Below are 16,144 nucleotides of genomic sequence, written 5' to 3' on the forward strand. Positions count from 1 at the left end.
TAACCTGCCCCCTAGCAGGTTTACTTCAACTAACCCTGACCTTCTCCGCCTCTTTGTCAGAAACCTGACTGTAGGAAGTGTCAGACATGGCGTGTTCCTTCCTTGATGTTGAAGCCCAAATTCTCCGCAGAGCTCTCCGCCGGGAGAGAGTGATTAGAGCGCGTTTGGACATTTTATCATTTCCTGATGATTTCCTGTGTGAACGTTACCGTTTCTCAGCACAATCTATAAGTTATTTGAATAACATCCTCAGGCCTAATATTGCTCATGTGACACATCGCGGACATCCTCTCAGTTCTGTACATATTATTTGTATTGCACTTCGGTTTTTTGCAAACGGGAGCTTTCTGTATAATATTGGTGACGCTGAGCACGTTTCCAAGGCTACCGTCTGTCGGGCAGTCAGGAATGTTACAGTTGCACTGAAACGTCTCCTGTACTCGTTTGTGGTGTTCCCCGGTCATAGACCCACAAGATTTATCAAAGAGGGATTCCACAAAATTGCAGGTATCAGGATGAACAAAACTTAATTTATGATGTGGTGATACTTGGACTACTACTTAAATTTTACATTTATTTTCAGGGTTCCCAGGCGTGATTGGCTGTATAGATGGCACTCACATTCCAATCATTGCTCCTTCAGTAAATGAAGGAGACTATGTGAACAGGAAGTCTTTCCACAGCATTAATGTACAGGTACATAGTTCCCTGTAGCATTTCAAACTAACAAATTATTTCATTATAGTAATGGATGCTAATTTGTGTTCTCTGCACTGTGAAGATCATATGTGATGCTGCCAACATTATCACAAATGTGGAAGCCAACTACTCAGCCTCTGTGAGTGGTGGTGGTGGAGGACCCCCACCTGTTTTTCGGGCCTCCACTTTTTTTCTAGTGGCCATAACGGGTCACATTTGAGCATACAGAGTAAGCAAATATGTACTTGTAATGTGCTCAGATAATTTCAATAAGTGCTTACAGAGGGGAAATTAATGTAGCCTCTAACTGCAATTGATTTACATGGGACAAACAGACCAAGCACTATGGCTCATAATACAATTACACCTTACCTGTTTGGACTATATTTTTATATTTCATTTTTACTTGCTGCCAGGAACGTTTGGGGCCTGTTGGGTTGCACCTGCGCTCACATCATGTCACAAAATAAAATGTATGAAATAAAAAATAAAATAAAATATAATAAAATAATGTGTTAAATGGGTGGGAAATCCCTAGATCAATGTTTAAATTAACACTCACGCATTGACTCTGTCGGCTATGTTTTGCCATGCATGCTCCCTTTCTTTTGCAGCTGAGGCTGTGTTACTTTTTTCCTGCAAAATTTGCATGTTATCTGCATATGCTGCCATCAGAATTTCGGCCTCAAGCGCTGTAAGATACATTGACCGCGCCTTCTTTCCCTCCGTCTCCATGGTGACTCGCTTAATCTGTGCTCCACTAATCAGGGCTTTATGTATCCTCGTGCGCGCGCTTAACTTGGGGTTAAAGCAACTCCGCGTTGATTGAACTACTTGTTATCAGCCTTTCTGAAACCGAATATTCCGAGTTGGACACTTCGGGGTTACTCAACCCCGTGTATCATTTTTAACTCTGAGTTTTCTAAACCGGCTTCCTGAAATAGGGCCCAGATCTAAATCCAATCGAGAATCTGTGGCAAGATCTGAAAACTGCTGTTCACAAGCGCTGTCCATCTAATCTGACTGAGCTGGAGCTGTTTTGTAAAGAAGAATGGGCAAGGATTTCAGTCTCTAGTAAAAAATGTTTGGAATCGTGTATGATTTTCGTTCCACTTCTCACGTGTACACCACTTTGTGTTGGTCTTTCACGTGGAATTCCAATAAAATTAATTCATGTTTGTGGCTGTAATGTGACAAAATGTGGAAAAGTTCAAAGGGGCCGAATACTTCTGCAAGCCACTGTAGAGTAGAAGAGTGCTCTATAAGAACCAGTCCATTTACCATTTAGAATAGAAAGGCAGGGGTTACTCAGACCATGGCTCAGATAAAGGCCCAATCTCTGCCTTTTTAAATAGTACGAACAGCAGCAGTAATCTCTGCTCTGAAGTAAAAGCTCTGAAATATATGGAGATGCTTTTCATTTGTCATATTTTCTCTTGTTAAATGACAAATATGTGGAAAAAGCTATTTTTAACCATAGTTTGTGTGTCTATTACTTGTCAGTCACAAGCGCCTTGAGTTAACTGTTTGATTTGGTGCTATAAAAGTCAAATTGAATTGAACTGAACTGAATTGAAAGTTGTTACCAGCTTTCATAATCTTTTATTATGAAATATGGTATGACCAAATGACCAAAATTTACAAAACAGACTTAATTTAATATTCAACATGACACATAATGAGTAACTGACACAGAAAGCTGTTTTCCAATACATCCAACCACAGCTATCGCCACCAGATGGCAACATCTGTGGTTGGAGATCTAAGGCACTTCAGCATTGACTTTGTTTTTCTGACCTGGAAGCTAAGTCCATGTTTTATTCTTGAGTCACAAACAAACAAATGGTTCCTCAGTGGAGAAGTCCCAAACCAGGAATCTACCAGTCCTGTCATTCAGTTTCCTTAATTGCTAACACTGAATCATTCAGTGCCACCTAATGATCTCACTGTATTGTTGGAGGGCTGTGATGCTACAGACACAACTCTTTTACACTGACCACATTGACATGAAGAGCTCAGGCCCAGCTCACAGCATGTTGTACGCTGGCCTGTTACTCGGCCTTATCACTCCTTTCCCGTCACATCACACTGATCAGTAAATCTGAAATATGTTTTAGTATCTCAACAAATGTGGGGCTGGGAGCATTTTCAGTCACCGATGATAATTTGCCTGCCAGAATGATTTAAGACTGACAAATACAAGATGGCTTTGTGCAGAGCGCATTTGATTTTAGGAAATAAGATTTGTTTTTTTGCTTTGTAAAATTATTTTTTATACAGTTTGTATAACCCGCATATTTGAGAGAGCTCATCATTTTAAATCCAGTGTAAACAAAAGCTTGAAATCATATTGGTATGTTTCTCAGAATGAAGCCTGGAGAGGAAATGGATAGACATGCTTACAAAGTGAAATTATGGTTGACGTCAGAGAGGGCTTGGCACCATCACTTAGTTAACATCATGAAAGAAAGCAAGTCTGCCAAGCCCGGCCCGACCACAGTCGCATGGCAGAGGCTGGACAGCAGTGACGCGTGACAGACTGAATTATTGTCTCTTAAATAAGATGTGTGCTGCTCAGGAGAGCAGTTGACACCAGATGGTTTCTTGAATTGTTTTCTCTTGTCCTTAATAATTCTCAATGCTTTTCCCTTTCCACTGTATAAAACAAGAGTTCTGGTCTTTGCCTTTTTTACCAAAACAAGAGCAAAATCCAGATGCAGGTCAATTAAGCCTAGATTAAATCAAGGCTTACGCAACTCTGCTGACTATTAATGTGTGAAAATGTGCTCAACATAAAAATTCTTCAGACTTGAGAAATAACTAGTAATGTTGTCGTCTTTAAGCAAAAAAAAAGAGGGAGCGACAGAAATGTTTTAGAAGATTTTGGATTCAATGGATTCAATGATGTGTATGAAAGGAAACACACAGATGATGAAACAGTATGATCAACAGACTTAGCCATAAAAACCTTTATGCTACTTCTTTAATTTTATAAAGCACAGCTTTAGTGTTATGATTCACTTCCACCAAAAAAGCCCTAAACACAGATCTTTCCCTCAAGAATACGTGGCTAACACTAATAACGGAGCCAAACTGAGAGTTAATGTTTTCAACGTGATGAGAAATATTGCTCCAAATGTTGCCGTGTTGGTTTGCTTGCACATATACATAACTGTACACACCAGAGGCTTTGTAGCCCTGCCTCAAATGAACTAACCCAAGTTTTTAGGACTGCCATATATCTACAGCTACCTTTCCAGTTATACACCTTACTGAAGAGTCCCTGTGTCTCTTTGCCAGCTGGGTTAAGAAGGAGTTTCCGACTTGGTAGAAAGAGCAGCTGGGCCAAAGAAGCTGCTCGGTTCAGGAGATGGAGCGCCGGGGTACACAGCTCAATTTGTCCACCTACCTACATAGAGGTGATCCCCTACCACAGGGAGCCAAAGGACAGACATCGAGTGGTCATCCTGGTTGGTATGTATGATCAAAAAAACAAAAAAGTGTATGGGGGGGTATTTTTAAGACGTTTTAGGGGAGCGATATGAGGCTCCATCCTTTGAAGGCCACAATTGATGGCTTCTTACGTCAAAGCAAGGCAACGAAGGCTGTCCAAATTCGAAGGCTCCTCCAGCCGAGGCCTACAAATGTGTCCTCCTTTCCCTGGGATTTGAAAGATGCATCAGGCGAATCCTTTTCAACCCACTCTATCCCAAGATTTATTGTGCATTGGTGGTTGTAAAACATTTTTTGGAAAAGAAAAATGGCAGATGGTCCAAGCAAAGCAGTCCAGGGATAAACTTTTAAAGTCAGCATTGGGTTTTATTGCATTTAAATATCCAACTGTTCCAAATATTAAATTAACAAAGAATCTTAGAAAGTTACATTTTGTCCAATTCAGGGGTGAGCAACTCCAGGCCTCAAGGTCCTGCAGGTTTTAGATGTGTCCTTGACCCAAAAAGGAGCTGATTCAAATGGCTAAATTACCTCCTCAACATGTCTTGAAATTCTCCAGAGGCCTGGTACTGAACTAATCATTTGATTCAGGTGTGTTGACCCAGGGTGATATCTAAAACCTGCAGGACACCGGCCCTTGAGGCCTGGAGTTGCCTACCCCTGGTCTAATTTATCAGCCACTCACTTCCGGCCTTCTCAACCTTCCTTTGTGTCCTTTGAGGGATGGAGCCCCTGAATTTGGACACACTTAGGTGGGTTAGGAGAGTCAAAACTCAAAAAAATATTTCATTCAGATTTTGTAGAGCTATCCAAGTCCAATACCTCATTAAAAACTAAAATCTCTGTCAAATGTAATTTTTATGACGAGCACTTGTATGATGAACTAGGCAGGAAAATTATGCTTTTCTTAGTGGAATAGAAAAGAAAGGATTAGGGAGCAGTGGCTATATGATTATGATTTATATGATTCACTGACATTCCTGTCTTGGACAAAACAGCCTCTGGGCTGATTGCTGATTTTTTTTTCTAAGATGATGTTTAGTAAATGATTAAAGTCAACAGGGAGTTTTTGCTACTTTAAAGAAAAAGGAAAAAGCATTGCATTTTTTAATGATGATGAAAAACAATGAGTTTTTAAAAAAATGCTGTCATAGTTTTGTTTGTTTTTTTGTAGTTTTCACTGGCACATTAATGTCCAGCTGATTCCCCTGGGTGTACAAGACTTATCTCTGTGTGTGCAATATCCACCCTGAACACACCCACGCTGTGTGGAGAGTAATTTTATCAAAAAATGCCATAAACTTGTAAAAAAAATAAGAGAGAGAGTTAAATAATGTGCCAGTGAGATGATGGAGATAACAGCACAAATATTTCCGTGCAGTTTAAGGTGTATTAGTCAGTTATATTCTGTTTTATATCATCCTGTAGCTTCCCTTTTTTTAGCCCTTGCAAAAATTTCAGAAATGCCAGAGTCCCATTTACGTAAAGCACGGTATTATTGAAAATGTTGTTGATCAAAAGAAAAACCAATGCGTTAATGAAGATTTATGTTCCCACTCATGAGCGCAAAAACAGTCCTTTCCCATCAGAAACACGTAAACACTGTCAGAAAACCCAAAGTCAGAATATACCGTGCTCTCTTAAGTTACCTAGCGGCCCACCTCAGATTTGCTTCTCTGCCAGCCCGGCAGGCCTGCTCTATGTATTTCTGAGCTCTATCTCTCCCCAGGGAATTTTAGATTGAGCCCCGCTGAAGGTCTTTTCAATGTCATATTACGATACAACTGTAGGTCGCCTGTGACTGAGGAGAACGGAGGGCAGACGAGAAGCGAAGAGACGGAAAAAGCGATAAAGAAAAGAGAAGCGAGAAACACAAAGAGCTGAAGAGGTGCAAAAACAATACCAGATAGAGAATAGATAAAAAAATAAATAAAAGAATGGAGAGAAAGAGATGGATGGTGGAGACGATCCCTCATAATGTCAGCCAAGTGCTCCATCATCAACTTGGAACAGTTAAGACGGCTTGGATTTAGATTTAGACCTCTTTAATTGAGTTGGAGCTAACCCCGACTCGGGATTACGTTTTACTGTCTGCTGTGAGGGTTCTTCATTGACCGGAGGTCATCATTAAGAATATATAGCTTATTGGCAATGAAAGTTATAGACGGGAAAACCAAAACCTTGGATCACTAAACCAGGACCAGCTGGATGATATTTGACCAGGTTTGAAATATATCCTTTCAGTTTGCACTGCATATGCACTTTGAATGAAACAATAGAACCCTATGCCCCAGGGAAGTTGGTGAAAGTGACTGCCAGCCACTTAAAGCGCCCACAGATCGTGTAACTCTTGAAAAGGAAAGCGTCCACAAAGCCCGATGATGCTCCTCTCCGGTTCTGTGCGGCAGCTGTGAAACGCATTAGAAGTGTAAGAGCGGAGAGTCCATAAACCTGATATTTTGTAATGCATCAAGCTCATGCAACTCAGTGATGGAAAAGGCAGGTATGTCAGGAATCCCACTTTCAGACAGAGCTCCATTAGAGTCTGATGCAATCTGGGGCTGCCGAAACCTGCTCTAGAAGAAAATCCCAGATGCTACAGCGCGAGTGTGTCTGTGTGTGCGCTTCATCCTGTGCATCCTACACTATAATGACATTGATACTGCGTGGCTTTGCAGATGTCACATTTAAGTGCAATCCTATGTATTTTCCAGAGGGTATAGGAGCGTTAAACGTTCGATGGGGGGGGCGCAGACAGACGCTGAAAATCTGACTGAAATCAGAGCTCTGTCTGACTGTCGCTCCCTCTCTGATGGTAAAGACAGATGCGTCATTTGATGTTGGGCTTGTGTTGAGGAAAACATTAGTACACATTAGTGATACTTGGAATGAATACCCACATGGAGAACACTGTGTTTTGAAAATTGTCTCGAGGGCCCAGCGGCGTTGGCGTTAATGAACTGAAGAGGAGGCTGCTGATCTCCGACCCCGACCGCTATGGCGTCACCGTACCCCGTAAGACAGACGCTTTCGAGTTCCTCGACTGTCATCTCCTGCACGCTAAAATGCGTTTCATCTCCCGCCTGCCGTGCTCTTCTCTTACAGACACCACACGGGAGAAGAAAAGGCAGGAAAGCGAAGGTGTGGATTATCATTTTGTGTCAGTCCACATGTTTGAAGAGCTCATTCTGAGTCACAGGTACTCCATTAGCATGTGTTCCCATGGTATTAAAATAATCTCGCTTGCATTTTGTCCACTCACTCTGTCTACTCTGCCGTTTTAATTGTTTTCATGTCTGTTCCTGTCCCTGATGCTTTCTGCCTCCAGGCTTATTGAGTATGGGAGTTACAGAGGTCACTACTATGGAACGAGTCTAGACTCTGTGCACAGAGTGATGGCAGAGGGCAAGGTCTGCCTCCTGGATGTTCACCCCAGTGTAAGCATTGTGCCATCCAAAAAGTCATGTGTCCCTAATAAACAGTTCACGCTGATTCTTCATACTAAATAATCATTCATTGTGAGCCAGCACCTTTTTCAGAAATGGAAATTTACAGTTCGGTTTTTGTCCTGTGGCCTTTTCACGTTGAACTAATAAAAGTAAAGTTTCCAAGTCCCATGTGTCACCACAAGGGTTTAGTTTTTTATTTTAGTTATGCTGGGAAGCCAGTGAGGGATCACACTGTACTTGCTTTTTTGCATGATCTGTGGAGCAATAGCATGAGCCTCCTCACTTTTTAAACCCTGCAGTTTAAAGCAACAAATAAGGACTGAGTACTCTGCTTCTATCAGAAGAAGAACATTCCTGTGTGGACTTTTCCCCAAGTTAGCTTTAGGATATGAGGGCAGTCCAAATTTGTGGAGGGAAAAATGGGATAAAATCATAGACTGTATATAAGAGATGAGCATTATCCAACAGGACATCATCTGTAGATCTTTGAAGTCCCACTTTGAAGCCTGACATTCACAGCTTGTTTTCTGGGAGCCAGAACATTTTGAACATGTAATTATACCGAGGGTGGGGTGCAGGGAAGTTTTCAGTTAACACCACCAAGTTTAGTGGGCAAAGTGACAGCATGGGTACACTGCACAAGAACAGATATTTGCTAAACACGGATAACTTGGGCAAACTGCTAGTACAACTTTATTATTCTTTGGTCATATAGGCACTAAAACCAAACAAGGTCACCAAGCAGGCTTTTACTGCCCCTCTTTTAAAAATAATCATTCCCCACTTAAAAATGAACTTTGAGCCATCTAAGGGGTACAAATAAATAAATAATAATCCCACAAAAAGTTATCATAAAGGGGGAAATTAGCGATCAGGCCAAAACTGTTTTTGAACCAGAGTGCTAACATGTTTTTACTCTGAGGTTAACATTTGGAAATGTTTGGGAATTTGAGGCAGTGCAGTTTTTGTCATTTCTTTCTACAGTTCTTTCTGTCAACCTTAGAGACTGACACTTTATCCTGTCCCTAATCCTATTGGGTTACACATGTCAGTGAGCTAAAAATTATTATTATTTTTTGAGAAATTTAACCGATCCTTTCATTGTTTTGCTGATAACATCTTGATTTTTTTTCCCCTGTGAAATCTAATGACCCCAATTCATTAAGTTTAGTTCGACTGCCTTAAAGAATTGGTTAAACATTAATTTTCTTAATTTTAATGAACAGAAATGAAAACAGAGATTGTTATGTTTGGTTGTGGTGAGCAGCTGTAGGACTGTGTTTCCTCTGTGTTGGCTCTCTCACTACTCTCACTGCTCGGATTGACCTGACTTGCATCGACTGGTTTTCCATTACAATCCAGTACTATCTAATGTCCATGGTTGTCGTCAAAGCAACACTGCAGAGCATCCCGTGACGTAATTAGTATGCGATGCGGAAGGCTAAACCAAAGTGGACGTCGAGCCAACAATATACCTGGTATTCTGTTGCTTCTCGTCGGACTCGGGAGCCGGGGCGTTGTTTTTTGTAGCCATTTCCCTCGTTTCCTGGTTTCAAAAATGGCAGTTTTGATCTTTGTGAATGAGACACTCTTGTGACTCATCAAGTGATGCCAGTGACCAGTCAATCGGTAGCATGGCAGTCTGACGACGTCACATTTTAGTACCTGCTTGGATTGCTTTTAACTGCGGCCAAGCAGGTACTATTTTAGTACCTGGTACTATGACTTATTGGAAAGCCCTGAAAACCCTGGCGAACCGTGCCGAGTCAATCCGAGTAGGTACTAATGGAAAAGGGGCTTATGGGTCGTTCATTTATCAATCTGTTAAAAACTTGGGTGTTGACAGCTCTTTTAACTTGGATAAACAGATTATTTCTGTGATAAAACTGCTTCTTTTACCAGCGGAGATTATTGGCCAAAGTGCAGCCTTGCCTTTCTTATGACTCAGAGTCATACATGCTCTTATTATTGTATTGTATTGACTGTATTATTGTTATTCTTTGTATGTAGGAAAGAAATGGAACACAAAAACATGAACATATTACTCCAATTTTAGCTTCACTCCATTTGAGTTCTGTCAACTTTAGGTTTAATTGTAACATTTTATTGATCATTTTTAAGTTTCTAATTGGGCTGGCACCACTGTCTTTGTCTGATCTTATTCATGCTCATACTCCTGTCAGAGCACTGAGGTCTTCTACTCAGATTATCCTCAATAGTCCGAGATTTAGCCTTTAAAAATAGTGGACACAGAGCTCTCAAATTGTGTCCCTGAGTCTCTGGAATGCCTTATTATTTCATATTAGAACTGACCAAACAGTTGCTACATTCAAGTCATTCCTCAGGACTCATTTCTACTCTCTGGCCTTCATGTCGAGCTAAATCTAGACATCTTGTAATTATTTTGTTTGTTGTTATTGAAAGCCTGTGAAGCACTTTGGTCAACCGTGGTTGTTTTAAATGTCCTATACCAATAAACTTGACCTTGACCTTGATGGTTTGTAAAAGCCTTTGGACCTTTGGACAAACCTTTTAATTATACGCTGTGTCACACTGCTCATTTTAATCCGGTTTTATATCGGATAGCAACGTTTCTGCTTGGTTAAATGGGAAATAAGTGAACAGTTAAAGTAAGATTTCTACTCGGCTCCACATGAGATGGTGAGACACACGAGACAATGGTTCTTCTAGGAAAAAAACAACAGTTTCTAAGCTCTCACAAGTAATTACTTTGCCACAGTTGAAGTAACAGTAGTAGCTTTACATCATGGGAGTTGGATAAAGTTATGTTTTTGTGTTTTTTTCTGCCAAACAGAATCCGAAGCTGTGGCCCAGTCTTCAGAAAACACATGTGTATTGTTTAGACAACATATTTTATTACAGATACTTGCCTTCTGTCTTCAACTAATCTAATCCTCTTTTGTTCCAACAGAAAATAAAGCGTGTGTACACGTCTGAATTTAAACCATACGTGGTGTTTGTCAAGCCACCGCGCATAGAGGAGCTACGCCTCACCAGACGGAGAGCTAAATTTGTCTGCGATGAAGAGGATATTAACCAAGTCAGGATCTTTTCAGTAAGAAAAAACACACACAGTCCAGCAATTGCATGGTGAACTAAGGTTCCTGTTCCATGTAACGACATGACAGTATGAGGACAAACATTGTGGCACACACCCCTAACTAACACACACCTTAGTTTACACTGGCCCTGTGGTTTGCATTTAGAAGACATGGGAAGTTACAAAACTGCTTTCTGATTGGCTCCTTCTCCAATAAGATAACATCTAAGGAAGCGTATTTGTGTCAGAGATAAAAGTTTCAGCTTATGTGTGATATTGATCATGATTTAAATGGGGGAAAAACTAAAAGAAAACACAAACAAAAACCTGTAACAATAAATAGGCGATAGCAAGGAATCACATTAAATAGGGAAACAAACTTAAATTATTCACCAAATTGATGTAGACTGAAGAGTCTGTGCATTTTATATTGTTCTGTTGAGTACCTGCTCACTTTAACCTCCTAAGACCCGAATTCTTCACGGCATGCATTTTTAATCTCTCTTTGCTATTTGGGCTGACTGGGATCTGATGAATGTAAAAACAAAGAATTACATGATTTATTTATTTTTTTACCTGATTTTTGTTTCTGAGAAAAATGAGATCCACATAAGAGGACATTCGCTTTAAATTTCAATAGGACAGTAGCAGTATAATGTCCTCGTAAGTGGATATCAGGCCGTTGTAGAGCAAAATTTAGTATTTTGTTCTAGACAACCCAAAATGTGATGTCCACAAATCTGGACGCAGGTCCTAGGAGTTTAAAACTGAAGCATCTGAAGTTGATGGGGCACAGCGGAATCAAAACATGCTAAGTAACTTTAAAAATGCCCATCTGAGTTCAGATTCATTGTTTGGCCACATGTGCCCAGGTTGCCTTTATCAAACCCACAAGGTGACGCAGCTGTGTTGCAGTAAGTTTTTGGTACTGTCCATTCAGAGTTGAGGCTCGTCTCAAAGGGCTGTGTTTTCAACTTGCGTGAAAAGGCTTCTTGTGCCTTAGCCGACAACTTGTCATATCCCGGCATAATTTTTGTATGTCTGCAAAAGACTGGACAAGTGGAGAACAAAAGAAGAAGTGACAAGCCTAAAAATATATATACAACTGTTGATCTGTATCTGAAAGCCAGAAAAGGCCTTTGAGTTGATCCATATACTGTTTACTGAAACCTCATCAGACATCTCAGTGTGAAGTTTTTGGTTAAAATCGTCATCAATATTAGACAGAGGAGGTCAGGAGAGAGGTAAGTTGAGCTACAGCTGTAAAACACAGTGCAGGCTCTGTCATGGTTTGTGGGTTTAGCCACTAGTACTGAAGATTTTGTCAAAATTGACGGAATTATGAGCACAGAACCGTCAGATTTGTATGATGCAGTAACTTTTGGAAAGCATCTGTTTAGCAACAGCTTCATTTCTCAGCACCACAGTGATCCCAAACACACTGCCAATGCAGTAAAGTCACACCTGGATAGAAAAACATACAATGGCTTTCCCAGAGGCTGGACCTCAAATTTATTGAAGCAGTGTGGGAGCATCTTGATAGAGAAGGCAACAAAAGGTAGCCAACATCCAAAGAAGAGCTTTGAATGTCCTTCAAGAAGCCTGGAGAACTATTTCTGAAGACTACTGAGAGAAATGACAAGAAAGCTGCCTAAGGGAGTTTAGGCTGTGTTGAAGAATAAAGGTGGTCATATCAAATATTGACTTTCAACTGCACAAACTGATTTTGCCAGTACTTCCATTTATGTTTACACATTTCAGTACATTACTGCACCTATCTCCCATTCTCCTGACAAAATATAAAGAAATGAGCAGTCATTTTGCACAACACTGTACACCACTCCATCTAGGGATAGAATCTTTGTTGCCTGATGGATACTGGTGACGCTATTTTCCTTTCACAGGAGGCGGATTTTGAGGACATGATTGACTTAGCTGAAAACATGGAGCGCCAGTACGGTCACCTGTTTGACAAGGTGATTGTTAATGGAGATATCGCCTCTGCGTTCAGAGAGCTGAGGTCAGACCTCGAGAAGATTCAGGAGGCACGGGTCCAGTGGGTGCCCACAGAGTGGACAGAGTGGAGCTTCTCCTCACCAACAAAAGCACGGAGAAGCTGTAGTCATCTGCCCAGCTGGATTTGAGATTTATATATGAAGTTAGTAAGAAAAACAAATTAATAAAAATATAACATAGCTGTATGTAATGTGTCATTTTAGAACAAACAACATGGAAGACTGAATTTCATATTTTAATCCTGGGCTAAACAAAAGCTGCGATTTCTAAAGTTTTCCATATTGTCTTTTGTGCGCATCCAGTTAGGCAGAATCCATTTCTCCACTTCTCTCCATCTCTCTCTCCCTCCATCTGTCTCTGCTCCTGCTTTTCTGTTGGCATTTGGGTGAAAACATTTCAGTTTGCAGAAGAAGAACAAGAAGAAGGGGGAAAAAAGGAAACTCTCCAGAGCTTGTGGCTGAGTGTAATGCCTCCCTGCCAAGTCGCAAACATCAGCATGTAATTATTCTGACAGCTGCTGCACTTCAATTAACTGTAATGTACACCAGAGAAATATTATTAGTAGCAGTCAGGGAGGCTTTTTTTTGCCAGCTACATGCTATATGGAGCAGGGACACAAACACGATAATAATCATAAACTTTTGCTGAAGCAAGATGAAAAACCGTTTTATGATTGCGAACAGCAGAATGCTGCAAATACTGCAAAGACCCAAAGGTGCAGAAGGTCCAATAACTAATTGTTAAGTGCTCTATTCTGAAAATCACCTTTGTTATAGAACATTAACCACAACGAGGTGTCTTTTACCCGAAAACATATTGAGACAATTAAAAACAATTGGCAGAAACTCACCATTAGTGACACTCCATTAACAAATACTCATATTTGAGCATCACAGCTGGTCGTCGGGTACAAATTTTACTCCTCTCACTCACACATGGCGGGTAATCCAATGTTTTTATGACTACATTTCACTACAGCCGTGGTGTTTCCTTCCTCTTTTTTGGATGGTGTGCTCAATTGGGTGTGAAGGAGTGTTAATGGCTCTATCATGTCGTGTTTGCGAGGAAGAGAGAGCAGTGTGATGTGGGGAGACGGTAATGGCTTTCAAGGGACGTAGGCCTTCGTAGACGTACGGAGAGAAGTTATGACAACATATAAAATTGTACTTTAAAAACACAGTGAAGCTAGACGTAGTCGATCGGGCTGCAGCAGCAAAGGGAGCATCATCGAGTCTCAAATATTTATTTGTCTTTGGAAAGCTTATTGTAAGAGTCAAACATAACTGAGTGGACGCAGACAGCATAGATGCATCCACTGGTATGTCTGCATTTCTTTCTTTCTTATTTTCTATTTTAAATGCAGACTCTCAAGACAACACTCGACACTCTTGCCAGGTCTGAAGCCCAACCTGAGCCAAAGCCTGGCAGTGTAATTTCATCACACCGCTGAGAATCTGCAGGCACCCTCTGAGATCATAATGATGCCATTAAAGACACCAGAGTGCTCCAATGAAAACCTGCCGTTTTATGTTCAGAGTAGCTCCCACTTCAAACATTACACAGAAGTATGATGTCAATTGGTCTCGGATAATTTGGCTCAGTCGTGTAGCTGTCTATCTGAAGAATGTAACAATAAATACAACCAATGTTAAACAACATCTAGTTTGTTAGCAGGAAACGTTCATTACTTTTAAACAACCGACACAGTAAAGCACATGGTAAAAGTATATGGGAGATACTTACACAAACCTAAAGCAGGAAGGGAAAGGTTTTTAGTTTATTGCAGAATACTGTAGGTTTAGAGAGTCTTTGGCTGACTCATTTGTGCTGACATTAACCCAAAACAACTTTGCAACACAAAAATCTCAAAAAGACAATTTTGCAACCAATCAAATTCGAATTTTCACCTTAACTTTTTTGCTCTGTTTTGGGTCCAACCACTCCAGAGGCAAATGGCTAGCTCCTTAGGCGCTAAATGCTACACTGCGTTCATGAGCTAGTCACCAAGTTTGTCAGTTCGCTCAAGCATCAACAGACATGCTAACGCTTTGTCTTCATGGCCTTGGGGGGTCCTTAGGGACTAGTAAAGCGCTATACAAATACAGGCCATTTACCATTTTACCATTCATCAGAGCATAACATCATTAGCGTTGAAGAAATAATAATTGAAGAAATAGACTAAGTTTTATGCTAGCACTACCTATTTATCTTGGCGCTACAGTTTTTTGATTTTGGTTAGCACCATGTCTGAATGTACCGGGGAAATGCATCCTCTTCAGAAACTTAATTTGTCAGTTTATTGTTAATTGCTAACTAATTAGAGTACTTTGAGCTGCTTCATTTCCACTAACTGCAGGCTGTAAACTAAAACAATTAGCTAAAAAATGCTGAAATGCTAAAATAGGACACAGCGCCAGCAGCATGCAACAGAATCTACAACATTTGACAGCACTATCAATAATTGTCTGTTTGAACCAAACGGATTAGAAATAATAATAATAAAAAGAATGCTTGGCGATCTGTTTCTCTGCTTCACACTTTACTGGGTGTTTGTCCCTTTGGATAGGCCTGGAGTTTGTGAACCTGCACGACACATACACAGACACAAGTGCCAAAGTATCCAAACAAAGCGAGATATATATCCTTCCACTTGGATTTTTTTACAGGTCTCCTGGCTGCCAAATGTAGGCGTGTTCCCAGCTAATATCAACAGTTGAGCCGGTGAACATATCACAGAGGGACAGGAGTAAATGGTGTGAGATAGCATGTAGCCTTTTCCGACTGCTGCCGAGGAATGTGAGCAAGGAATTTACAGCACCTAACGGGGACGCTTCTGGTACATGTGTTTTTCAGCTTTGAAAGCACTGAAACTCAACCTCCCCCGCTGATAGTCCTGAATTATGAATGTGGATGGGACTTTTTAGAGTGCTTTAATACACCGAACAAGTGCTACTTGGGTTTTAGCCACAATTTCCAAAGTTTAAACTGCAGCCAGGATGACCAAAACCCCATTTTATCACAAATGTTTGCTTAAAGATTATTAAGTTATGATTGTGCATGGCAAAGTCATCAGTGTATATCCAAACACTCTTACATAAGAGTGTTTAGAGGAAAAACATACGTGAATTACAGCTTAAGCCGAGCCATCCAGTCTTCAAATACTGGGCTCAGAGCCCACATGTTGTCATTTAGTTACACTAATGATGATGTTAGAGTTCCTTCAGACTGAGTTTCCATAATTATTTACAGTCCCGGTTGCTCAAAAATGGGAACCCACACTAACAAATATGCGCATTATCTTTGGATTAACCCTACTCACAGTGCAAAGGGATGCAATGCAGTCCTGACACTCAAATAAATACGTAGACTTTAAAAACTTTAAACCCCAGACGCAATACAGACTCATAATTACACACACACAGTTTAATGTCATTTTCTTGTGTTTGTGTGGCCTCTGTGGATTGGC

General features: G+C 40.6%; 1 protein-coding gene across 2 annotated transcripts in view; it reads left to right on the top strand.

Annotated features, from left to right (window-relative positions):
- Positions 1–12,903, top strand: part of LOC146688171 (MAGUK p55 subfamily member 7-like) — a 37,514-nt gene extending 24,611 nt beyond the window's left edge. For both annotated transcript variants that reach the window (XM_085440495.1, XM_085440496.1), the window contains 6 exons: positions 4,000–4,173; positions 7,087–7,167; positions 7,258–7,351; positions 7,481–7,589; positions 10,534–10,677; positions 12,567–12,903. In XM_085440495.1, the coding sequence (XP_085296621.1) occupies positions 4,000–4,173; positions 7,087–7,167; positions 7,258–7,351; positions 7,481–7,589; positions 10,534–10,677; positions 12,567–12,806 (842 nt within the window). In that variant the 3' untranslated portion in view covers positions 12,807–12,903. The remainder of the gene's footprint in view (positions 1–3,999; positions 4,174–7,086; positions 7,168–7,257; positions 7,352–7,480; positions 7,590–10,533; positions 10,678–12,566) is intronic.
- The last annotated feature ends 3,241 nt before the right edge of the window (positions 12,904–16,144 follow it).

Source organism: Copadichromis virginalis, linkage group LG18, assembly GCF_057382275.1.
Source record: "Copadichromis virginalis isolate Kocher_CV1m ecotype Utaka linkage group LG18, C_Virginalis_male_GT1.1, whole genome shotgun sequence".
Classification (NCBI taxonomy): domain Eukaryota; kingdom Metazoa; phylum Chordata; class Actinopteri; order Cichliformes; family Cichlidae; genus Copadichromis; species Copadichromis virginalis.